Raw genomic sequence first — 24793 nt, 5'->3', positions numbered from 1 at the left:
GGTGCACTGTGACACACGTGAGGACCCTTAGCCCCGGGCGGCGCGGTGAGCCCCGGAGCGCGCGTCAGTTTCCGCGGCCCCGCCCCCGGCCCTTTGTGACGTCGGGGCCGCACCTTCTACTCCCCCGTCGGCGAGCCCGCGCCCGCCAGCTCTCTCTGGCTTGGCCCGTTAGAGGCCGCTTTGGTCCGGGGAAACGCGGGCGGATCGACTGGGGCCATGAGGAAGCTAGCCGCCGGCTTCCTTCTCTCACTCCTCGAGGGTGAGAGGTTCCCGCCTACTCGAGCAGTCTCTTTCTCCCGGGGTTTGGTCCTCCACCTCCCAAGAGCCCTTGCTATAAGGTTTTGAAACGCTTTCTCGGGGTGGTCGTGTTGGGTTTGCTCCCTAGCTTCTGGGGTCAGACCTTAGCCTCTGCCCCTGGAATCTCCTCACCCTGATCGGCTGGGATCGCCGGTCAGACATCCCCCAGTTGCTGATTTCCACAGGCCCGCTTGCCAGTCTGTCTGTCCAGGGCCCCAAGCGGGTTTTGGAGTTCCGTGCATCTATCCGTCTGTTTCCCCGCCCCGCAGTGCTGCTCCTGCTTTTGACACCCGCCCCAGCCCAGGATTCAATTTCGGCCTCCACTCCAGGCAGCCCTCTCTCTCCCACCGAATATGAACGCTTCTTCGCACTGCTGACCCCAACCTGGAAAGCAGAGACTACCTGCCGTCTCCGTGCAACGCACGGCTGCCGGAACCCCACCCTCGTCCAGCTGGACCAATACGAAAATCACGGCTTGGTGCCCGACGGTGAGAGCCACACTAGTGGGGCAGGGGTAGGGCCTGCTCCTTACCCTGAGGCCATATTCTCCACTCTGCAGACCCAAGGAGCCCACCGCCCCCCAGCCTTGGGGAGGGAGTTTCCCCTGTGTGTGTTCACTTTCTCCACCCCTGCCCACTCTCAGGCGCTGTCTGTTCCGACCTCCCTTATGCCTCCTGGTTTGAGTCCTTCTGCCAATTTACTCAGTATCGCTGCTCCAACCACGTCTACTACGCCAAGGTGAAGCTCGGGACAAAGGTTGGATCTGGTGTCCTAGGACCACGGGGGGGGGGGCAGGTGAGGCGTTGAGGAAGGGCTCCAGGAGGGCCATCCTAAGAGCCTCCCTCCCTGCCACTTTGCCAGTCCTTTACTCAGATGATGCATGAGTACCGTCTCACCTTGGGCTTTCAGACTGTCGGAACAATCTTGTTCCTGCGAGGAAAGTAGGGAAGAGGGAAGGGAAGAGGCAAAGGGACAAGCCATCCCCTTTCTTCTAACACTTGAGTGATTTCATTCAAGTCAAACACAAGAGTGAAGGCAGAGGTGTGGCCCAGACATGGAGTCTTATCTCATAGGGGAACCCTTTCTCAGGTCTAGAGGGTTCCACCAGGGACCATATCACTTCATCCCTGCCCAGCAGCTGTGAGAGAGGAGACATGCTGGAATAGGACTGAGCCGGACGCTGGAGTAGAAGTCTGCCCTATGGGAAAGGCATGCCCACTGTCCTTCTCTTCTTGCAGAGGGTCCGGTGCTCCCAGCCAGTCTCAATCCTCTCACCTAACACTCTCAAGGAGATTGACGCTTCCTCTGATGTCCCTCCCACCACGATGACCTCCCCCCTCTCATCTCACGTCACAGGTGAGACCCTCCCCATACCTGGGAGGCTACCTGCAAGCCCTTCCACAAATCCCAGAGCCCAGGAGTTAAGGCATCGGTGGTAGGGAATGGGGAAGCATGTTGAGCAGGGCTGGGGGGAAGGGGGCCTGGCAGCACACCCAATAGTTACATAAGGCTGGAGACGCCTTTTTGTGAACACAAGGTGGGGTTGTCCCATCCCAGAGTATCTTCTCACATTGCTTACAATTCTAGGACAAATTCACTTTTCCCAGCTCCCCCCAACATTCCTGCGTCTGGAAGTCCTCTGGGACTTTCATAAGCGACCATCCTCACTAGATAAAGGATTCGTTGCTAGCTATTCAGCATCTTTGGTGTTCCCTAAGTGAGAGGGACAAAAGGTGGGATTTGAGGTGGGAGTTAGGGAAGAGGAGCACGTGTAAGGGGGTGGAAAGGGGAACCACAATTGCCGTAATTTCCATGGCAATTTTTCTTTTACTTTCGTATTCGTATTCTTCCCTGTGTGTTTTACACTCGACTGTGTGAATGAAGTGCCATTTAGGCTGCTTTCCCGTGCCTTTGCGTTGCTGTGTGTGTCCCTCTGTAACAAAGACCCTCGGGGGTCAGAAGCCTGACTGTTCCTTTCCATTTTCTTTCTCGGTCCTTCCCAAACCCTTCTGCAGCCACAGAACGACAGGCCTTCCAGCCCTGGCCCGAGAGGCTGAACAACAACGTGGAGGAGCTGCTACAATCCTCCCTGTCCCTGGGGGGGCAGGAGCAAGGGCAGGAGCGCAAGCAGGAGCAAGGGCAGGAGCGCAAGCAGGAGCAAGGGCAGGAACATAAACAGGAGGAAGGGCAGGAGCAAGAAGAGCAGGAGGAAGAGCTGGAGGAGGAGGGAAAGCAAGAGGAAGGACAGGGGGCAGAGGAGGGACTGGAGTCCATGGCTGGGCTGCAGACAGACCCAGAGCTCAAGTTCCAGTCTGAGTTTGTGTCTTCCAACCCTTTCTCCTTCACTCCCCGGGTACGAGAAGTGGAGTCCACTCCTATGATGATGGAGAACATCCAGGAGCTCATTCGATCAGCCCAGGAAATGGATGAAATGAATGATCTGTATGACGAAGAACCCGTCTGGAAAAAGCCAACCCGTGACAGGTACAGGCAGTTCTGACCGCCCCCCCAACCCCCGCGCCACCACCAGCCCTATCCCCGCTGCTGCCTTTTTTGGGAAGAAGAAGAAGCTCCCTTTCCCAGCTTCAGCTTCCAAGACCCACTCAGACCTGCTTGGACTAGAGGCGCGCCTAGCAACTGTCTGCCTCACCTGTTCTCTTGCCATCGCTGGCTTAAGCCCTGCCCTAGACCCCCGTTCTCTGTGTGATGGGTCGGTGTGGGCCCTGGACCTGGACCTACCGGGCTTGGGTTCTGGTCTCGTCTCTGCCTCTGATTAGCATTGCAGCTTTGGGGAAGATTACTTCCCCTTTCTGGACCTCAGTTCCTCATTTGTAAAAGGAGGCAGTTGGTCTGGAGGCCTCTGAAGCCCCATGAGCATGCTGAATGTGTGTGACCAAGACCAGACACCGAGGGGAGGGGAAAGAGTGGACGTGGCTTTCTGCCCCAGCCCTCCGGCCCATCCCCACCAGCCAGTGCCGTCTTCTTGCAGCCTCCTGCAGATGCCCCACGTAGAGGCCTTGCTGGTGCTGTGCTACTCGATTGTGGAGAACACCTGCACCATAACCCCCACAGCCAGGGCCTGGCAGTACATAGAGGAGGAGATCCTTGGTTTCGGGAAGCCGGTATGCCTGCAATGCTGTGTAACGGATACGTGCTCGTTGGCCGTCCTCTGGGCCCGGCACTATACTGGGCCTTGAGAGTGTGGGGGGAAAGCAGGGATACGGAAGGCATAAGGCATCCTTGGAGAGATTCTCTCTGAGTGAGAATCCCTTCTTTGGGAGGACATCTCCAGCTCACCTTAAAGGAAGAAGGCCCAAGACCTGGTCTGGAATCCATTCCAGTCCCGAGTTCATTCTTCATGTTAAGCTTGAGTTATTTCCTGAGCTACTCCAGTCCCGAGTTCATTCTTCATGTTAAGCTTGAGTTATCTCCTGAGCTACTCCACCATCTTTAATACTTGGCTTTGCCTTGGGTGCAGCTCTCCATTCCAGAGGGATCATAGAACCCCTTCCAAGGATCTGTAGAGAGATCCCAGTCTCGATGTGCCCTCAGCACCCAGTGAGTCCTATTCCCAGGAAGATATCCCGTAGGTTTTCAAATAAGACAAGTTAGCAAACATTTGTTAAGAGTCAGCATGCCCTCCATTCATCTGTTTGTTCTACAGGGTATAGTGGCAGGCCCAGAGGATGGCCATCGAGCAAGTTAAATAATTGGTTTTTCAGTACAGTGTACCAGCGCCGTACTAGGTACTTGAGATGTTGGTGACGAGTAAAATAGATCCAATCTTCTCAGAGTCTAGTGGGAGAGACAGAGGAGGAAGCAGGCAGAACAGTGTGATGGATAAACGCAGCCATGGATAAGTACATAGTCCAGAGGCAACAGATGGAGGACCCCATGGTCCATGTTTGGGAGGATCAGAGAATTCTTAGAGGAACCGATGTTTAGAACAGAGACCTGAAAATGAAAGAAGTTAAGCAGGCAAAAGAAGGGGCTTGGTAGAGGTTCCTGCTAGAGGGGATAGTAGGGCACCTAAAATGAACATACTGTTCCCGCCCTTAAGGGGTCTGAGAGCCATAAGAGATTCAGTAGCATTATAAAAGAGCTGTGCCGTAGGTGTTGGAGAGAGACTTATTTGTTAAGGATTTTATTTATTGAGAGAGAGAGCATGGGGGGGGAGGGGGGGACAGAGAAGGGCAGAAGGAGGAGAGACAGGCTCCCCGCTGAGCAGGAAGCCCAATGCGGGGCTTAATCCCAGCACCCCAAGATCATGACCTGAGCCCAAGGCAGACGCTTAACCGACTGAGCCACCCAGGCGTCCCCTAAGACTTGTGGGGGTGTTTTGTTTTGTTTTGTTTTGTTTTTTGAGTGTAGGAAGTTCAGGAGTCGTGGAGAGCTCCCGGGATATCAGGGTTTGGTTCGGGGACCAATCCGGAGCCCATTTGACCTGGAGCAGAGTGGCAGAAGATCGAGTCAGAGAGATAGGAAGGGTCCTAGGGTGAAAAATCTCAAACAGCAATCTGAAGCATTTGTACTGAACTTGGTCGGAAAAGCTAGCCCGATGACGATTTTGAGTCAGGGACGTGATGCTGCTGCCTTTCGTGCCGGTGTGAGGGGTAAATGAGGTGACGTAAGAGATTCGTGCTCCGGGACGTGCGCACGCATGCGTGGAGGGGGAGGATGGCACGGACTGCGCATGCTGGGTAGCAAGCCCTGCCCGGGAATGCGGAGGAAGCCCAGTCAGGGCGCAGACAGACCCCAGCTAGGAGATGGGTAACTCCGCTCTGAAGAATGTCTTCCGAGAACTTGGAGGTTTGGGGCCTAGGTTCTTAGGTAGAGTGTGGGTTTGGGAGTTAGCTGGGCAGAGCTCCACCATCGATTAGACACGTGGTTCTGCACAGACTACTTGACCTCAACTGAGCCCGTTTCCTCCTCAGTCAAATGGAGATGTTTCTCGTACCTAGGCTAGGATAGGGCTCTGGTGAAGGCTAACTGAGGCGAGAGCGTCTGTGGCTGTGGCGTCTGGCACTGTGTTGACTTTGTAGATATTAGTATTATCAGTAGCAGAGAGAGGGAGAGAAAGAGAGTCTAAGGAATGATTGTAAATATAAAAAAAAAAAAAAATTGGGGGCTCCTGGGTGGCTCAGTCGGTTAAGCGTCTGCCTCCAGCTCAGGTCATGATCCCAGTGTCCTGGGATCGAGTCCTTCGTCAGGCTCCCCGCTCAGCAGGGAATCTGCTTCTCGCTTCTCCCTCTGCCCCTCCCCACTTCTTGTGTGTGCTCTCTCACTCTCTCTCTCTCTCTCTCTCAAATAAAATCTTTGGGAAAAAAAAAAGGAATGATCGTAGGTCACCTGGTGGTAGACATCTGTCAGGTACTTGGAAATGAGGATTTGGAGCTCAGGAAAGAGATTGGAACAGATGATAAAGATTTGGGTGTTGTCTTCGGAAAGGTGAAGGTTACCTGGGTGTAGACACATCATCCAAGAGGGTGAAGAGTTAGAGCACTGAGGAGAGGTCCTGGAGGAGCCTTTGGGGAGGGGGCAGGGAGGAAAGCCAGAGAAGCCTTCGGAAGAGCCTTAATGCGAAGACATTCTTCGGGGACGGCTCTGCGGGGCTGAAAGTGTCTCAGCCTCAGCCTGTCAACCATACTCCTGCCCCAGGTCTGTGACAGCCTTGGGCGGCGACACACAGCCACCTGTGCCCTCTGTGACTTCTGCTCCCTGAAGCTGGAACAGTGCCACTCGGAGGCGGTCCTGCAGCGACAGCTGTGTGACAGCTCGCACAAAACACCCTTCATCAGCCCCTTGCTCATAGCCCAGAGCATGTCCATCGGTACCCAGGTACTTAGCGGGGCAGCCTGCCGTGGGGGAAGCCTGAGGCTCCAGGCAGGACTGGGCAGCGAGAAGAGAGGTCTGCAGGGGGACAGGCGTGTGCACCTCTCCCCTGTCCCCTGTGCCACAGGTAGGGACCCCAACATCAGGCCGCTTCTATGGGCTGGATATGTATGGCGGGCTCCGCATGGACTTCTGGTGTGCCCGGCTGGCTACCAAGGGCTGTGAAGATATTCGAGTGTCCGGCTGGCTCCAGACGGAATTCCTTAGCTTCCAGGATGGGGATTTCCCCACCAAGGTCAGAGCCTTTCCCCAAAGCTCCACCCTACCCCAATTGTCCCTGTTCCTTCCAGTTACTTGCTCTGAGCAGCCCTAGGATGTGCAAGGGGGCTAGGCCTCTGGCTTCTGGGGAACCAGTCCTCACTGAGCCTCCTGCCTCTTTGCAATAGACACCCTTCCACCCCTCCCCCTCTCAAAAAATAAAAAAGCAGGATTGTGTTTGTAAAAGGAGTAGGAATCAGAGGGGCGGAGGGGTGGGAGAGCTCGGGAGGGGGAGGCAGGACACAGACATTCTGATCCCAGCTCTGCAGGGTCCCTGCTGAGGGGCTTTGGTTAAGTCACTTCCCACACTGGCCCAAAGTTAGACTCACCCCTACAACCAATGACCGAGAGGTCACGGACCTGTGATCCCCCACTGCCCTGCTTCGGTCTGGCGGGCTTCTTGCCCTATGGTTCCTGCACTTCCCTGTTCAGTGGAATCAGCTTTGCTCCTGCTCTCCGCAGACTGACCTCCCCTGTTGGGCTACTAGTTGTTGACTGTTTAGCAGGAAAAATCAAGGCCAGAAAGCTGGGGCAGCTTAAGAAAGGGCTGGTAGCTGAGATGAGGGGCCCCTGTCCAGCTCTTATCCCCGGGCCTGAGGAGAGGTCCTGGAGGAGACTTTGGATCTAGAAAGGGTCTCAGAGATCATCCCTCCTTCTCCCCTGGATGTATAGATGGGGAGGCGAGATCCACAGAGGGAAGTGACTCACCCAGGGTCATACATTAGAGATTCGTCTACCCTCTCCCTAACTTAACCATCACTAGAAGGCTCCCTGAGATTGGACCCCGATTGGGCCCCTTCCCCATTCCCTATTCCTCAGCTACTTTCCCAGCAAGCCGCCCAATAGGCAGCTTGCCTAATTCTGCCCAATTCTCCGGCTCCTGGCTTCTTTTCAGCACTGAACTGTGACGGGGGGGGGGGGCAGGGGGCAGGAAAGGCAGCGGGGACAGAGGCCTATTCCTCAGAGAGGGGGCACCCCAGGTGTGGAAGGTCTGGTTCTCAAGGGTTTCAGCCCTGGCCCTGGTTCGGCCATTATGGGCTCTCTCTGGAGGACTGGTGTCTTAGAAGACTTCTGATGTCTCCTCACCTCCCCATTCCTGGCTCCTGGCTTAGATTTGTGACACAGACTATGTACAGTATCCAAACTACTGTGCCTTCAAAAGCCAACAGTGCCTGATGAGAAGCCGCGACCGGAAGGTGAGCCCCTCACCCCGCCCCCTCCTTCTCCCCTCAGCCCCTCAATCGGCCACCACAGGGGGGGTCTATTCTGAGCACACACACACACACACACACACACACACACACACCTCGCTCTGCTCTGAGCGACAGAGGTGAGAAGAGTTCCCTGCTTGCGTCTCTGGGCTGAGGCCTCCACCAGAGCCCTCTCACCCACTCCCTCCTGTCTTGGAGTAAGCGAGGCCCTCCCAGGCAGCGGTGGGACGGGCGGTCCAGGAAGGGTGCTGCAAATAAAAGGAGAGGGTCCCTTCGGGGCACCACGGCAAGAATCCTTAGCTGGGTTGGGCATTGGGTGCTGAGGTCTCGGCTTGCCTCTGGCTGTTACTCACCAAGCAGTCTGGAATAAGTTACTTCCTCCCCCATCCTCAGCCTCCTCGCTTCTTAAAGGAGAGATTGGGCTACTTGGTGTCTCTTGCAGCCTTAAAAACCCACATCTGTTTCCTCCTTCCTTCGACTGCCCTGTGCTGGTCCCCGCTCGCCTCTGGTTCTTGTGGGACTCATGCCACTTCCCCACCTCTGTGCCTCTGCCTCCTGGGCTCTGTGACACAGAGTGTGTGTCCCCGATCCCTGTGTAGGTGTCCCGTATGAGATGTCTGCAGAACGAGACTTACAGTGTCTTGAGCCAGGCCAAAAGTGAGGACCTTGTGCTTCGATGGAGCCAGGAATTTAGCACCTTGACTCTAGGACAAGCCGGATGAGCTGGGGTCTGTCCTATCTCCACCCCAGCCCGACCTTTCCACATTCCATTGCTTTGAGACCCCATCTGTCAGTTTGCTTCCTGGCTGCCCCTTGTGGGTCTCTTACCTGGCCCCTACTCACATTGTCCGTGGGTTGGGGCAGCAGTCCCAGAGAGGTCCGTGATGGGAACTCCACCCGCCTTAAAGGATATCTTTACATAAAGTGTTTATTTTCAACCTGCGTGGCCTGCTTTGGTTGTGACCCCATCCTCAGCACTGCCATCCTGCCCCATGGGAATGAACACTCCAACCCCTGGGATTTATGGATCCATCTGAAGCTGAAAGGACCTCATGAATGGTGCTCAGGGAAGTAGCCAACTGCTAGGAGAAGACCTAAGGAATCAGCAAGTGGGGTGGAAGAAGGCCGTGGCTGGGGTCTTAGGGATTGTGTGGGCCATGAGGGCACGGGTCTTCATTTCTGATGCCCATGACCTCGGTTGAGTATAAGATTGTCCCTCTGGAGGATAAAGGCCAGAGTCTGTCTGAGATCATGTCCCAGGGGCAGGCGGAATAACCCCAAGGAAGCAGGGCAGAACTTGTACGTCATCGGGAGGGAGGAGATAGCTGGGACCTGGAGCTCGGGAAGCCTTGATTCGACATCCAGTGATGAGCCAGATGATTCGAACGTGGAGGTGGTCACATCTTGACAACATACACTGAGCTGTGACTCCAGCATTGGCCTTTAATAACTTGGGACCTCCCAAAATGTGTTCTAGGGACACATATGTTTGGGAAACTGTACAGTCTCTCCTCCTATAGGTGTGTGGTGATTAACAGCATAAAAAAAAAAAACCACTTGTTTTCTATGGAAAAGTTCAAACATGCACAAAAATAGAATAGTATAAAGCACCCCATGTGCCCAGCTTCAAGTATGAACACATGGTCGATCTTCCAAGGCGTGGTAGAAACCATGGGAAGCCCTGTCATAGAGAAACCTGTTCAGGGTAGTGTTTCTCAGACTTATTTGACCGCAATATCCTTTTTCACCTACACTCAAAAACTTTAAGTTGTTTTTGTGCTTTGGGCATGGACAGCATGCCCAGCCTTGTTGTTACAGAAGGTAAGGGGCTCAGCCAGAGGGTGCCCAACAAGGGGCTACCATCTGAGCCTACCTGTTCCCCAGAGCTCACAGCCTAGAGGAGCCAGACAGAAGCAAGGAGGAATGGCCCTGGGCAGGGAGGGGCATGGCCATGAAGGACAAGAGCGAAACCACCTGCTGGAACCCAAAAAAGAGACACCCAGGGGAACTGGTGTAAGTGCAGCTCGGGGTGGGTGGTTAGTCATCTGGCATCAGTGGGTGGGTGTGCCAGCCGAGCTTCCGGGAAGCTAGGGAGTGTGTGAGCAATGGGTGGGGGGAGGCATTAGTAGGCAAGAGCTGGGGCTGGAGTAAGTGCCATTCTCTGCCGGATTTCTTCGCTGACCGCCTGCGAGGGCCACTGAGGGCACTGCTTCCTCTCTCTCCCTGCCCTGTGTGGGGTTGGGTGAGTGCAAGGAGCTGGGACACGCTGAGATCTGCCAGGAGAGTGTGTCCCCACCCACCTCAGGAGCAGGTCCTACCAGCCCAGCCCAGCCCAGCCCAGAGCAGGCAGCGGAAGCCACAGGGAACACAGGTATGGGGCTGTCACCGGTGGGGTTGAACTTGGCAGGGGGCACAAGGGGCAGTGTTCTTCCTTTAGAATGGGGTTCATGGGTGGGGATGGAGATGAGGGTGGGCCATGGGCCCTGGAGAACCTTTCTGAATAGAACAGAAAGCTAAAAGGGGCTGCCTCCAAAAGACAGACGTTTTTGGAGCTAGCCAGGGGAGGCGGCCACCACACTTGGCACCCCCAGGAGTGCCCCTTTGAATCCTGAGGCCCCCACACTGGAGCATCTTGGGGAGATATGTCTTCCCCTTCCTCCCTGAAGGGACCCCCACTCTTAGGCTGAACCCTGGGCTTCCCACCGCCACTAAGGAGGGTTCTCTGGGGTTGGTGTCTAGCCTTTTTCCACTTTCAGATAAAACTTCACTCCCGGGCCCCCCTCCCCACTCTCCCCAGGCCAAACCCTCTGTAGATGACAATGAACTAACCTGATTAAACTCCACTAATGGGTTTACTGGCACAGACGTGTTCTTGCGGTTATCCTTCCCAGTTAACCAAGGTGTATTTTAATGGGGTTTTGAGAAACACCGCTTGAACCCATTGCGCCCATCTTCTCTATGAGAAGATTAGACAAGATGGTCTCTAATGTCTCTATAACTCTGAGAGAATGGGGCTCATGAGTGGCATGAAGGGGATGGAATTTCAGATATTGAGCACAGGTGGGGGAAATATCTGAGGGGCGGTGAGGCCTTATGATAACTTCGGATGATACTACTAAGGGCAGCTGCCTACCTATCACCTACATTTAGGGGAGGCCCCATGGCAAGAAGGGGAGCTCCCACCAGGTTGTATCTCCCACTCCTTTTAGGGTGAGAAAGTTGTAGCCCCAGGGGGAGATTGGAGGCAAGGATTGAGGGAAAAACAGGAACTTGCCCATACCTGTAAGCCTCACCTCCTGGCCACTCTGAGACACTAGAGCCCAGCTCCTCCTGTCTCTGCCTGATGTTGTCGGCCCTCCCCAGCCTGCTGCCCCCAGGATACACCCCAGCAACATAGACACCTTGTGCGTGGGGCCCACAGGCAAAGAGGCAGCAGAAAGGGGGAGGACGAAGGCAGCGGCACACAGGAAGTACAGAGCAAGGTCGAAGAGATCAAAAGCCTCCGGCTTTCTCTGCCGGGGCAGGACCCATCCAGGCCCCAAAGCAAGGGTAAGATGCATACAGACGGAGGACTCAGGGCACAGGGTTGCGGCAGCGGGCTGATCCGGTCCTAGCAACTTCTCTGGATGGTGACTTTATTTCCTGTTTTTCCAGCTCTTGAAAGCAGGGTGGAGGGAGATGTGCGGGTGGTGAGGTGACATCCACACACAGGGGAAACCAATTCCTGAGCTGTCGGCCACCTTTGCTTTCTGCTTTGGCCCAGAAAAGAAAATGGGAGAGATGAAGTCAGTATACCCAGGGAGGGAGAAGACATGGCCGAGGATGCTACTGGGTGATGCAGGAAGAGACAGGCCGAGGTGGGACCAGCTGGGGAGAGGCTGGAGCAGGAGTTCTGGCTGGAGAAGCAGAGCAGGCCTGGAACAGGAAAAGGGACCATGGAGATAGGGCACAGCAGCCCCGGGGAGGCCTGTGCCAGGGGCTCCTCTCCTCGGGAAGACTGTGGCCCCCTGGGGAAGGAAGAGGCCGTCCACTCGCCGTGGTGACATGGTTTTATCTCCACGCCACAGACCCCTCAGACGCTCGGGGTTCATCTGTAGGACAGAGCTGTTCACAAGCCTTCAGACTTCGTTTGGCTTCTGCTGGAGGCCCCAGCCTCGTTTGGATCTGCTTGGGGAGTCAGAACATACACATATTAAGACGTATAATTGAGGGGCGCCTGGGTGGCTCAGTCGGTTAAGTGTCTGCCTTCGGCTCAGGTCCTGATCTCAGGGTCCTGGGACCGAGCCCCACATGGGGCCCCCTGTTCAGCAGGGAGCCTGCTTCTCCCTCCCCCTCGGCCCCTCCCCCAGCTCCTGCATGCATGAACACACTTTCTCTCAAATAAATAAAATATTTTAAACAAGAGAGAGAGAGATAACTTGGAACTAAACCTGTCTGTGTGTAAAGGGCGCATTGTCTCAATGCCGCCCACGCGCAGCCGCACGAGGCGGACTGAGCTCACAGGCGGTTAGAACGCACAGGGTTGGGACGCGCTGGCTGGCTGGGACTCCCAGCTGTGGCCTCCCAAATCTAAAATGAGGTTTGGGGCTCTTCTAGAACAGATCTTCCGGGGCAAGGAGGATAAGATCTGAGATTCCTTGTTTTCAAACTTCTGGAGGATGTAAACCGCTAGAGAGAGGAGACAGAGGAAGGCATTTCGTGGGTGTGCAGGAGGGGCAGAGGAGGGATGCGCGTGGGGAGTGTAGCGGACAGGAGGAAGCTGGACAAAGAAGAGTTATTTCTCTCCCCTCCCTGCCCCCATCACCATCCCGAATCACCTAATCCTTTCTCTCCGGCCCTCCCTGCATGGCTGGTCAGCCGCCAGAAGGGTGGCTAGTACAGGCAGGTTGTGTGGAGGAGGAGGAGGGAAGACCATGACCTAGCCTCCTGCCCATTTTGACTCAATTCTCACTTCCTGCCTGGCAGAAAATAGCTCTGCCTCTCTGGCTTATCTCAGCAAAGAGCAGTGCCCAGCCCAGCTCAGAGGGCAATGGGACAGGTCCAAGAAGCCCTGAGGCTGTCAGGAACCTGGGCCTCGGATGTGCACATAGGAAGCTGAAAGAGACCGGGGCGGGGGCGGGAGGGGGGGAGGAAGGCGGCGTCCACGCTGGGGTGTGTGAGGGGTGTGGAGGGCAGGGGCTGTGCACTGGGCAGTCCCTAGGGTGCTCCCCTGGCCCCTCAGTGTCTTGGCACTGCACTCCGTCCGTGCGCCTCTGCGTGAGGATGTGCTCCTGAGGCTGCCTGACACGCTCTGTCTGGGTAAGAATATTGTCCCTAAGGCGAGGGCTGGTCTCCTCTTCCTCCTCTGACCTAGTTAGTTGTCCGCGCCTTGGTGCCTGGACCTACTTGTGTGTTAGCGGGTGTGTATATATAGCGACTGTGTGTTACCAGGGATCTTGCGTGCGTGTCTCTTAGCGTACCTACACTTCTGTGTGTCTTTGCACATGCATACGTGTGGAGTGCTGTGCTCGTTGCCACATCTGTGCGCGTGGAGGTTATTAAGATTATGTGGGCCTCCCGTCCCTCCTCCTCTCTGGTGACGCGAAGGCCCGGTGTTCGTTCTTTTCTGGGGCAGCTGCTGTTTCTTTATTCCTCCATCTCCTCTACAACCTGACCTCTTTCTCAAGGCAGGACTGGGGCGAGATCCCGGGCCGCCCCTCCCCCCAGCTAGAGCCCTTCTTCCATTTCCTGTTTGCCTCCTTTTTGGCAGTTTTCCCCATCTTTGCCATCTGGCCTGGCACTGTGCCCATGCAGTTCCACTGACAGGAGCCCCAGGGAAGCAGGCAGATGGGGTGGGGACCAGGGCAGGGGCCTGGCAGCTCTCAACGCCCAGCTTGCGCCATTGTGTGCGTATCTGTCAGAAAGGGATGACTTCTTGACAAAAAAGACTTCTCCACTTTGGAATCCAGTAGCGAAAGCATCTCCATCCGCTTTACCTAAAGGCTTCCTCACTTCACCTTTAAGTAGAAGCTCACTTAATACATTTCGTCTCTTTAACATTGTAACTTTGTTGGCAGAAATACTTAGGATCCTTGGAAAATAATTATTCATTCACTCATTCATTGTCTCGTATGTGCCTCCTAGTTGTAAGAAGCTGTTGATTCTCCCGGTAATGGTTAAGAACGATGAAGTGTGACCGTAGTTATAGTATAAACTGTTTTGGAAATTGTAATGCAAGCCGTTTCCAAACAGGTCTTTTAGGGGGCGTGGTCTTTTACTACATGAGTTATACATGTGGACAAGATAGGAGCAAGACAAGCAGCAGTTGGCAGACCCGATACAAGAGATATTACAGCAAGATTACAGAATGTGTGAACATGGGGGTAGGGGACAGATTTCCTTCCAGGCGGTCAGTGAATGTCACATGGGCCTGCTAGGCACGGAGACTGAAGTGTGAGTGAGCTTGGGAATAAAGCAATGGACGATGGGGCCCCACCCACGACCTTACTAGCCTGGGATGACGGAAGCAAATGAACACACACACAATGACCTGAGGAGTTCAAAGCAGCAAACTACTTAAGTGCTTAAGTAGGTAAGAGGACATCGGAAGGAGGGGCACTCCTGTGTGTGTGTGTGTCTGTGTGTGAAAGCGAGAGGAGTCTGTGTTACCAGTGTTTGAAATTTCAGAAAAGGTGGGCTGTTAAAAAGTGTATATTTCAACTGGGCAAATAAAGAAGTAACACAGTTTATCCGTGGGCCCAGATTTCTTCTGGGCAGCTGTAAGGGACCAGGTGCCTGGGCAGCGTGCATCCTCCTATCCCACCGTCCACTCTTGCTGCAAGCAGCCCCAGGGGCAGCTGGGAGCTGGGTTTGAATCCTGAGTTTGAATGCTGCCTGGGCTCTGGAGCTTCTGTTTCCTTTCTTGTACAAATGAGGATATACACCTACCTTTAGGGTTGTTGGAAGGATTAAAGACCACACGTAGAAAATACCCTGGGACGGGGTGGGTGGTCAGTAACGATCGCTAGTATTTTTCACTCAACATTTATGGAGGTAGTGGCTGGGGAGGCAAAGATGACTCAGTCACAGTCCACAGCCCCTCCCTCTGGGAGCTCACAGTCTAACGGGAGGGGCAGACTAAGCACAGCTAATTACAATACAGGTGGGACACCTATGGTGAACCGTGCACAGAGTGGAATGACATCTGCCTTGTGGAGAGGGAGGGAGGCAGGTGAGGCTTCACAGAGTCCTAAGAAATGATTGACTTTGCCAGTTGGAGAACGGGAGGCAGGGCATTCTAAGCAGAAGAGCCCACCCCGCACGTGCAAGAGCAGAGTCCTGAAAACATCAAGGTCTGTGCAAAATTATTATTAGTGTGGAGTGATTGGAGCAAAGAAGCATGGGAGGTGGGGCATGTGTCAGGGAAAGAGTCTGGTTTTATTTGCTTTTCAGCGTCTTTCAGCCCCCATTTAGTATGATTTTTGTTGTTGAAATTGGTATTTTGCAGAGGAAATGTTTATTTCCTTTAACTGTTCTACTAAACCTCTTACAAGTCTTAAACTCCTGGTGGTCATGGTTGGAGGGAGAATAAATGAACAACAAAAGAAACCCACAAGAAAACTTCACTTAGAGTCAGGTTTACAGCTTGGTAAGAATTTAAGCAGTTCTGGGGCACCTGGCGGGCTGTTGTTGAAGCGCGCGACTCTCGATCTCGGGATTATGAATTCAAGCTCCACGTTGGGTGTAGAGATTACTTAAAAATAAAATCTTAAGGGGCACCTGGGTGGCTCCATCGGTTAAGCGTCTGGCTCGTGATTTTGTCTCAGGTCATGATATCGTGGGTCCTGGGACTGAGCCCTGCGAAGAGCCTCACTTTGGGCTCCACACTCAGTGGCAGTCTGCTTGGGATTGTCTCCCTGTGCCCCGCTCCTGACTTGTGCTCACACACTCGTGCTCGTTCTCTCTCTCTCTCAAATAAATAAATCTTTTTTTTTAAGATTTTATTTATTTATTTGACAGAGACAGCCAGCGAGAGAGGGAACACAGCAGGGGGAGTGGGAAAGGAAGAAGCAGGCTCCCAGCAGAGGAGCCCGATGCGGGGCTTGATCCCAGAACGCTGGGATCACGCCCTGAGCCCAAGGCAGATGCTTAACGACTGAGCCACCCAGGCGCCCCTCAAATAAATAAATCTTTAAAAAAAATAAAAATCTTTTAAAAATTCCTTTCGAGAGGAATAAATCCAGTATCTTGGGATAATTGCTCAGGGTCTCTGGACAACTTTGCTCCCTGAGATGGCATGTGGACACATTCATAGCGCTATTCACAACAGCCAAAAGGTGGAAAAACCCAAGTAACTATTGACAGATGAAGAGATAAACAAAAAATATATATAAATATAGTATCCAGCTATAAAAAAGATTGCAATTCCGATATATACTAGAACATGGATGGACCTCGACAACTTTATGTTAGGTGAAAGAAGCCAGACACAAAAGGACAGATATTAGATGATTCCACTCAAATGATGTGTCTGGAATAGGCAAATTCAACTTGCACAACTTAACACCAAAAAAATACAAATAATCTAATTTTTAAAATGGGCGGAGAAGCTGAAGAGGCATTTCTCCAAAGCAGACATACAGAGAGCCAGCAGACACGTGCTCAGCGTCACTCATCATCAGGGAGCTGCAAATCAAAACCAAGATGAGAGGGGCGCCTGGGTGGCTCAGGCTGTTAAGCGTCTGCTCTTGATTTCGGCTCAGGTCATGATCTTAGGGTCCTGGGACGGAGCCCCGCGCTGGGATCCATGCTGGGCGCGGAGCCTGCTTAAGATTCTCTCTCTCCCTCTCTCTTTGCCCCTCCCCCTCTAAAAAAGAAAAAAAGACAAGAAATAACAAGTACTGGTGAGAATACGGAGAAAAGGGACCCCTGGTGCACTGCTGGTGGGAATGTAAATTGGTGCAGCCACTGTGGAAAACAGTATGGAGGTTCCTCAAGTAATTAAAAATAAAATTACCATATAATCCAGTAATTGCACTACTGGGTATTTACCCAAAGAAAATGAAAACACTAATTCAAATAGAATAGGCAAATTCCTAGAGACAGAAAGTAGAATAGACGTTACCAGGAGCTGGAGGGAGTGTGGGGAGGGAATGAGCAGTTAGTGTTAAGCGCGTATAGCGTTGTTTGGGATGATGAAAAATTCTGGAAATAGCAGTGATGGTCACACAACACTGTGAGTGTACGTATGTACTTAATGTCACTGAATTGTATACTTAAATATGGTTAAGGGGCGCGTGGGTGGCTCAGTCGTTAAGCGTCTGCCTTTGGCTCAGGGTGTAATCCCAGGTCCTGGAATCGAGCCCCAAATCGGGCTCCCTGCTCTGCTGGGAGCCTGCTTCTTCCTCTCCCACTCCCCCTGCTTGTGTTCCCTCTCTCACTGGCTGTCTCTCTCTCTCTCTGTCAAATAAATAAAATCTTAAAAAAAAAAAATAAAGATGGTTAAATGGTAAATTTTAAGTTGTGTATATTTTACCCGCCCCTCCCAAAAGATGGAATTTGGGGGTTAAGATGGAAGAGTAGCTTCTGTGGCATTAGGGCATTAAGGAGGGTGGGATTCTGAGACTATGTCCTGTCCTCCGGCTCCGCTATCTCCTGGCCATATCCTTTGTCCGCCAGCTTTTGCCTGAGCCCTGTGGCTGCCGTGAGCTGCTCTCTCCAGTGGCCTCGGCAGTGCCCTTGGTACCTCTTTGCCTCACTGGCACCCTCTCTGGACTTTGGGTCCCCTCCGAGCCCTCACTAAAAACCACCTTCTCCCTCCATCACAGAACCGTAGCTGTGAAGATCTCTAGTCAGATCCTCCAGGGAAGCACCTGGAAAAGTTCAACCCGCAGCACCTTCCCCTGCCTGGCAGGACTGTGCTGGTGTGTGATCAGCCCATGAGAGCCCATTATGTTATTATCCCCATTTTACAGATGAAGAAACTGAGAGAGCAGTCAAACAATCAAGCCAAACCTGGGTTATTCTGACCACAAACCCAGCCCACACAGGAGCAACCGTGGATGTAATGAATGAGGCTCGGATTTCGTACTGTACTGGGGAATTTGAACTTTATTCTTTAGATAATGGGGAGCCAGCAGAGCTGGGGAGTTCCAGGGGAGGTGCTCCATCATATTTCTCACCATCTGACATGACACCCATTTACTTGCACTTTATTATCTGTCTCCCTTCAGTGGATGTAAAGTAGATGGAGGCAAGGCCTTCCTTCGTTTTGTTCAGGGCTGTGAACATGCCTGGAACCTTCTAAAGCTCAGCAAACATCTGTAGAAGAAAGGAAGAAAGGGAGAGAGATTATTTATTAGCAGACCCTGTGCACCTGTCACGTACCTCGTTTAATCTAACAACCTCGTGAAGTGGGAAACACCCCCCCACCACCACCTTTTCCCCCATGTAAGGAAAATGAGTTTCAGAGAGATTAAGCCACTTTTCTGAGGACAAAGCTAGGCAAGTTGGCAGAACCAGGACTTACACCCAGACAGTCTGACTCCAGAGCCTGAGCCTTTAACACTGCACTATATAGCCTTACTGCAGAAATCTATTCTGGCCGGATAGAAAGTGGGGGAAAGATCTGGGGCTGAGGAAAGACTCAAGAGGCCAACCAGGTTAGCGACATAAACATTTGTGACTTCTACCCTATCCCTGCATCATCTTGACTTTGGCTTGCCTTCCTATTCCAGGTCTCCACTGCTGCTGAAGCGGTGACCGGAAGCTTCAACCCCCGACAGCCATCTGCCCTGCAGCCACAGCCCCCATTCCCATGCCCGGCCTGCACTGCGACGGTCTCTGCGCAGCCTCCAGGCCCCGGCCCGGAGAGGAACACGATGCCAGGGCCCTAGCGTGTCCGATGATGCCCCCAGCCTAGCTCCTCCTCACACGGTGGTACGATGGTGAACAACTCTGCCAGCAACTCCAGCTTTCCTCCCCCGTGCCCTGACTACCGGGGCACCCACCGCCTGCACATGGCGGCCTACAGCCTGGTGCTGGCCGCGGGGCTCCCCCTCAACGCGCTGGCCCTCTGGGTCTTCCTGCGCGCGCTGCGCGTGCACTCCGTGGTGAGCGTGTACATGTGCAACCTGGCGGCCAGCGACCTGCTCTTCACCCTCTCGCTGCCCGTGCGCATCTCCTACTACGCCCTGCACTACTGGCCCTTCTCCGACCTCCTGTGCCAGACGGCGGGCGCCATCTTCCAGACCAACATGTACGGCAGCTGCATCTTCCTGACCCTCATCAACGTGGACCGCTACGCGGCCATCGTGCACCCGCTGCGGCTGCGCCACCTGCGGCGGCCCCGCGTGGCGCGGCTGCTGTGCCTGGGCGTGTGGGCGCTCATCGTGGTGTTCGCCGTGCCCACCGTCATGGTGCACCGGCCCTCGCCCTGCAGCTACGCCGGCGGCCAGGTGCGCCTGTGCTTCGAGAGCTTCGGCGACAGGCTGTGGCAGGGCAGGCTGCTGCCGCTCGTGCTGCTGGCCGAGGCGCTGGGCTTCCTGCTGCCCCTGGCGGCCATGCTCTACTCGTCGGGCCGGGTCTTCTGGACCCTGGCGCGGCCCAACGCCACGCAGAGCCAGCGGCGGCGGAAGACCGTGCGCCTCCTGCTGGCCAACCTCGTCATCTTCCTGCTGTGCTTCGTGCCGTACAACGCCACGCTGGCGGTCTACGGGCTGCTGCGGGGCAACCTGGTGGCGGCCAGCGGCGAGGCCTGCGACAGGGTGCGCCAGGTGCTCATGGTGATGGTGCTGTTGGCCGGCGCCAACTGCGTTCTGGACCCGTTGGTGTACTACTTCAGCGCCGAGGGTTTCCGCAACACCCTGCGCGGCCTGGGCACCCCGCACCGCGGCAGGACCTTGGCCGCCAACTGGGGTCAGGGGGCGCTTGCCCAGCAGTCCACCGAGACCACCCTCATCACCAGTACGGCTCCTGCCAGCCAGGGGCTGCTCAGGCCTTCCAACCTCGGACACCCTTGACCCAACGCCCGGAGGACCCGGCCCTCTGAAAGCACATCACCGGTCTACCCCCACCTCCCAGGCCCCCGCGCCGCACACACGCGCACACTCGCAGGGTGTGTACATGAGGGAGGTGGGGTGGGCACTTGGACTTCTGGGTGGCAACTCCTGCCCAAAAATGCACAAGAGAACAAAGTGTGGGGAGCCAGGGGCACAGGGAGGAAGAGTGCTGGTGCAAATGCCTTCTTTACTTGGGTGGTGATGGTGAGCATGGGCCAGATAGCTTCCCCAGTCCCCAGGGAGTGATGCTATGAGCTTCCCCAAAGCAGAGGCAGACGGCCGGATGGCATGCCCTTGGTGTGGGCATGAAACACTACGAGGAACTGGTAGATGGAACAGAAAATGAGTGTCCTGGATTTAGACGAACCACAGCAGTCTTAGTGCTTCAGATGCCACCCACTCTCATTTCCACCTGGCCTGGCCTTGCCCTGCCCAGCACGGAGGCATGATATAAGAGTTTACTGGATACAGGCAGACTCGATTTCATTCTTGGTTGGTGACTTGTAACAATTTAGTCCTGACGCCCAGCATGGGGTGGTTGGGGGCAGGACAGAACTGGAAGTTAGAGGGTGTTTTCCCCCTGGATTCTGGTCCCTGCAGCCTTTTCTAGGTGTCCTTTCTCCTTCCACCCCACCCCACTTTCCAGACCTCCTCCATTCTAGGTCCTAAATTCTCTCTCTCTCTGCCTCTGGCACTTCATCTAGAATTAAGGAGAAAATTCTCGGTACTAAAGTAGCAGTTCTCAAACTTTGTTCTCAGACCTTTTTACAACTCTTAAAATTTGAGGATTCCAAAGAGGTTTTGCTTATACTTACTTCTTTTGATACCTAACCATATTAGACATTAAAACTCATAAGTTCTAACAACAGAAACACACAAGCACGCATTCCATTAGCTGTGAGAGCAATAATGTCATCACACTTCATAAAGCCTCTGGAAAACTCCACTGTACACCTGTGAGCGAGGAGATTGCAAAGGACAAACAACATGGTGGGAGTAGTAGTATTCCGAAAATAACTTTGACCTTGTGGACATGCTCGGAGAGTCAGTATTAGAATTCATGTGTAACTTCTTCCCAGGGCATATGTATACATTGTTTTTTATTACTGAGGGGCGGGGACAGGGCAATACTCCACAAATCAATAGTTAATTGTAGTCCCAAAGGCTTGAGGGTTTGCAGGGGTAGGTAGGAGCTGCACACCCAGTGCAGCATTACCTTGGGCTTCCTGGTGCGGGTGCGGCAGCTCTGAGGTGGGGGTGAACTAGTCACACGAACACTCAGAGGAGGGGTGGGGCTTCTCTTTCCCAGGGAAGGGAAAAGGGAACTGTTGCCACAGCCAGGAAAGAAGTTTCCAGGGAAATAAGAGTGCAATGGGAGGACAGGAATAGGCTGTCTGTTCTTAGTAAGCTGGAGGCAAGGAAATGGAAGACTGGTTAATGGACCACCTCCTGTTTCCTTCTTCCCTCTTTAGGGGGTAGGGCTGGGAGGGGTTGCAGAGTTGGTGTCCTGAGACTCTGCATAAGTGAGGAAGTTGCTGCCATGCGTGTGTCCTGTATGCATTTCTGTCCCTAGGTCTCTCAATGATGTGTGTGTGTGTGTGTGTGTGTGTGTGTGTGTGTGTGTGAGAGAGAGAGAGAGAGAGAGAGAGAGAGAGAGAGAGAGTCAGGGTTTTCCTGTGTGTGTCTCTGGGTGTTTTAGCCTGGAGTAAGCCTTTTGTGTGTCTTCAAGGGATTGCTCCAGATGGTGATTTACAGGGGTAAAATGACCCCTGGTGGCCAAAGCAGAGAACTGACCCAGATTCCTCGGCGATAGCTTTCAAGTAGAGCCTTCCACCATCTGGTGGGAAGATAGAGCCCTCGGCCAGGCCCTCTTGTAGCTCTGAGAGGCCTGATGGTTAGCACCTGCTCCATCTTGCTTCATCCTTAGGGTTCAAGACCCATGTCCCGGGAGCATAAAATGTGGTGGTAGTCCAAAGTCTCAGAACTTTGCCCTATCCAAATTGAACTGAACACAGTTTTAAAAAATTACTTGAGTATTTTTATATTCTGGTATGTGAATGAATTCCAAAGTAATAAAAACTCACATAGCAAGTACCTTCTAACATACTATATAATTATTTATTTTTATAATTTTTATAGTTTCTTGTCTGTTTCTCTGCCCCTTCCTCCCAGGAAGAATATAAGGTCCCTGGGGGCAGGGATTTTTGTTTGCTTGGTTCTCTGATGTATCTCCGGCATCTAGAACAGCTCCTGGCACAGAAGAAGTGCTTAATAAATATTTGTTGAATGATGAACTGTTGCATTTTGGTGTGGAGTAGTTTACTATCTCGTGGGGGACCACAGAACAAGTCAACAATTACCATTCAAGACAGAGGACACAAGAATTCAGAGTAAGGGGGTGCCTGGGTGGCACAGCGGTTAAGTGTCTGCCTTCGGCTCAGGGCGTGGTCCCGGTGTTATGGGATCGAGCCCCACATTGGGCTCCTCCGCTAGGAGCCTGCTTCTTCCTCTCCCACTCCCCCTGCTTGTGTTCCCTCTCTCGCTGGCTGTCTCTATCTCTGTCAAATAAATAAATAAAATCTTTAAAAAAAAAAAGAATTCAGAGTAAGGTGTAGGTAATTTCGAGGGCAGCGGGAAGCCCCTAAAGGTTCTTGAGTGAGGTTTTGCTCACTCTGACATACAGTGTGGGGTAAATGAAGGGAAGTGAGGAGGGGAGTCTAAGGGGGAACGGAAGACTGGTCAGGCTGCTCTTAAAATTGTCAAGGAGATGTGTGACCATGGCCTGTGGAGGTGAATGGAAATGGGTCACCTCCAGTGTGAAATCTCTGGGGTTTAAGCTCTGGTGGACTGTTTCCCTGCATTCAGTACATCCAGGGTGTCTATCATGAGAATAGAGAGGCAGGAATAGATGCCGGAGATGTAGCAGGCAGAGGGGGAATGAACAGAAGAACCTGACAAGTTAACAGGCTGGGGAAGTTTGAGAACTCTTGTAGCCAGCCACTGCCATTTTCACAGGATTCTCCAATCACTGAGGCCACAGTAGGACAGATGTGAGATGTGGGGGGATCCAGAGCCCTCACCCCGCATCCCAGAGTACCCCACTTGTGGCTTAGGAAAATCCAAATGAGGAAAATGAGAATATCCTAAATGGACGGAGAAGAGCGTTAACAAGTTTTGGAGATACTACCTATGCCAGGATCTCCATGTAGTGCTTATCACTATTGATTATATTGTTTAGTGATTGATTATTATAATAATCTCTGACTTAGGGACGATTATTCTCCCTATTATTATCCCATTTTACAAATGAAGCACCCTAGAGAAGCTGCCATCTGAAGGTCACACAATCAGGAAGAGGCACGGTATCTATTTGGCTCCCAAACTGCTACTCTTTGCAGTACATTCCTCCGTATCTCCCCTTCCTGGGGCTTCCCACCTTCTCACCTCTGCTCTGTCCCATCCACCCTCCCTGGTTTCCTTTCTCCTCCTCACCCAGGCCACCTCCCCCGACTCCTTCTCTCACCCTCTCTGCTCCACTACTTCCTCCATACTCCTAACCCACTTACCTCCCCCCCGCCCCCGCACACCTGCCCCTTCCCCCTCCACTGGCCCCAGGTTCCTGCACAGAGCACCATGCGGCTGCGTCAGCGCATAGAACTGGGCTCACTCACAGTTCCAGTTGTGTCGAGCCCAAAACACACCCCATCAAGGCCTTGGAAGGGAGTAGCTAGGTGGTGACATACCCAGGAAGAATGGCTCAGCCTTTGTGCAGTTGGCCATGACTCCCCTCCCTTAGCCGGGAGGTACCCAGCATCTCCAAGGCAGCCCTCCTGCTTGTCCACCAACTAAGCTAAAGAGGAGATCTCCCCCTGGTTCCCCTCAAAGTTGACCTCCTTTGCAGCCATGGTCCCTCCACATGGTGGGAGTAGCCGGGGGAAGAGTAACAATCCTTGGTCTTGAAATAAAACCAATTCTGGAGAACCAGGGCCAAAGTAAGGGGTCCTAAGGGGGCAGGGATGCTTCTCTCTTAGCCCTGAACTATCTTGAGGGAAATTCCCACAGGTTGCCCCCTGGGGTCCCATGGAGGAAATGGGGAGGGGGAGGTTAATCTCACACCACAGGCCTGCCTTCTTCATTCTTTCAGGAGACCCTGGAGACAGAGGGAGGCTGGGTAGCTCTCACCATGCTATATCCTTTCCAGAGGAGATAGCCCTGAAAAGTGAAGTTTCTCACATGGGCCTTGGGGAATCCCAATGTCTCTCAGAACCAACCTGAGCGGGTACTAATTTCAGCTCTGTCACTTCTTGGCAATGTGACTTTAGCAAGTTACTTCAACTCTCTGAACCTCTGTTTTCTCCTCTGTGAAATGGGGATCATAGTATCTACTTGTTGGGTTGCTGTGAGGTCAATGAGATCGCCTTGGAAAGGCACCTGAGAGAAATCCCAAAAGGGGGAGCTCTCTTTTCAACAAGAGTGTGGGGAGGAGATGCTACTGGTAAAGTCTGTTTGTGATGCCCAAGGGGAGTGTTTGTGGAAGATAGCAAGGGCTTCAAGGTGAATCCTCACCCAGACAGCTCTGCCAGCAATCAGAACCAGGGCCAGGGGATGGGTGAGCGAGGCAGGCTGGGCAAGTTTCCATGGTGCTAGGTCAAGTAGACAGTTTTCAGGGGCAGTGACTGGCCTGTTGCCCTCTGGGGGCACTCTCTCCCCACTAGGCCTAATGTCCATCCCACAGACAGAGGAGTGGGTAGAAAAGTGCCTGAAAGGGAGAGGAGAGAGGGCATGGGATGAAGAACCAAGCAAAGGAGAAAGGGCAAGAGAGGAGGCTGGAGGGGAAGTAAGGGCCCGGGCAGGCACAGGGTGGGGCTGGGAGAGGGGCCTAGGGCAGGAGGGCGGGAGAGAGCCTGGGAGGGAAAGCGCTGAGGAGGGAGGAGGGAGGGACAGGGAGGGAGACCAGCGGCGCTGACACAGCCTCGATGTGTGGAACTGGCTGGGGTTTGGCCCACAGGTCAGGCGTCTGGCAGTATTATGGGATGGAGAGGCCTTAAGAGACAGGGAGAGTATTATGGGCTGGAACAGCCTTAGGAGACTGGGGAA

General features: G+C 53.5%; 2 protein-coding genes across 3 annotated transcripts; both read left to right on the top strand.

The window, feature by feature from the left end:
- The first annotated feature begins 108 nt into the window (after window positions 1-108).
- LOC103656229 (acrosin binding protein) lies at window positions 109-8596 on the top strand. The gene is made up of 10 exons (XM_040642091.1): window positions 109-259; window positions 567-785; window positions 941-1035; window positions 1536-1653; window positions 2313-2781; window positions 3287-3419; window positions 5956-6135; window positions 6257-6424; window positions 7560-7643; window positions 8258-8596. The coding sequence occupies exons 1-10, from the start codon at window positions 217-219 to the stop codon at window positions 8378-8380; spliced, it is 1632 nt and encodes a 543-aa protein (XP_040498025.1). The 5' UTR covers window positions 109-216; the 3' UTR covers window positions 8381-8596.
- A 1176-nt stretch (window positions 8597-9772) lies between these two features.
- Window positions 9773-21990, top strand: LPAR5 (lysophosphatidic acid receptor 5). Of its 2 annotated transcripts, none has more exons than XM_040642089.1 (2): window positions 9773-10029; window positions 18374-21990. In XM_040642089.1, the coding sequence occupies exon 2, from the start codon at window positions 18581-18583 to the stop codon at window positions 19655-19657; it is 1077 nt and encodes a 358-aa protein (XP_040498023.1). In that variant the 5' UTR covers window positions 9773-10029; window positions 18374-18580; the 3' UTR covers window positions 19658-21990. The 2 variants fall into 2 exon arrangements, with proteins under 2 accessions (XP_040498023.1, XP_040498024.1); XM_040642090.1 differs by lacking the exon at window positions 9773-10029 and adding an exon at window positions 12692-12956.
- Window positions 21991-24793: the final 2803 nt, after the last annotated feature.

Source organism: Ursus maritimus, unplaced genomic scaffold, assembly GCF_017311325.1.
Source record: "Ursus maritimus isolate PB19 unplaced genomic scaffold, ASM1731132v1 scaffold_26, whole genome shotgun sequence".
In the NCBI taxonomy this organism is placed as follows: domain Eukaryota; kingdom Metazoa; phylum Chordata; class Mammalia; order Carnivora; family Ursidae; genus Ursus; species Ursus maritimus.
This window is presented reverse-complemented; position numbering and strand designations above follow the sequence as displayed.

What these genes read in the sequence shown, in the direction of transcription:
- LOC103656229 (XM_040642091.1), top strand. Translation starts at nt 217, where the DNA reads ATGAGGAAGCTAGCCGCCGGCTTCCTTCTCTCACTCCTCGAGG. An exon ending in AAAAAGCCAACCCGTGACAG is followed by an intron (nt 2,782 to 3,286) that starts GTACAGGCAGTT and finishes GTCTTCTTGCAG; the next exon opens with CCTCCTGCAGATGCCCCACG. An exon ending in TGAGAAGCCGCGACCGGAAG is followed by an intron (nt 7,644 to 8,257) that starts GTGAGCCCCTCA and finishes ATCCCTGTGTAG; the next exon opens with GTGTCCCGTATGAGATGTCT.
- LPAR5 (XM_040642089.1), top strand. Translation starts at nt 18,581, where the DNA reads ATGGTGAACAACTCTGCCAGCAACTCCAGCTTTCCTCCCCCGTGCCCT.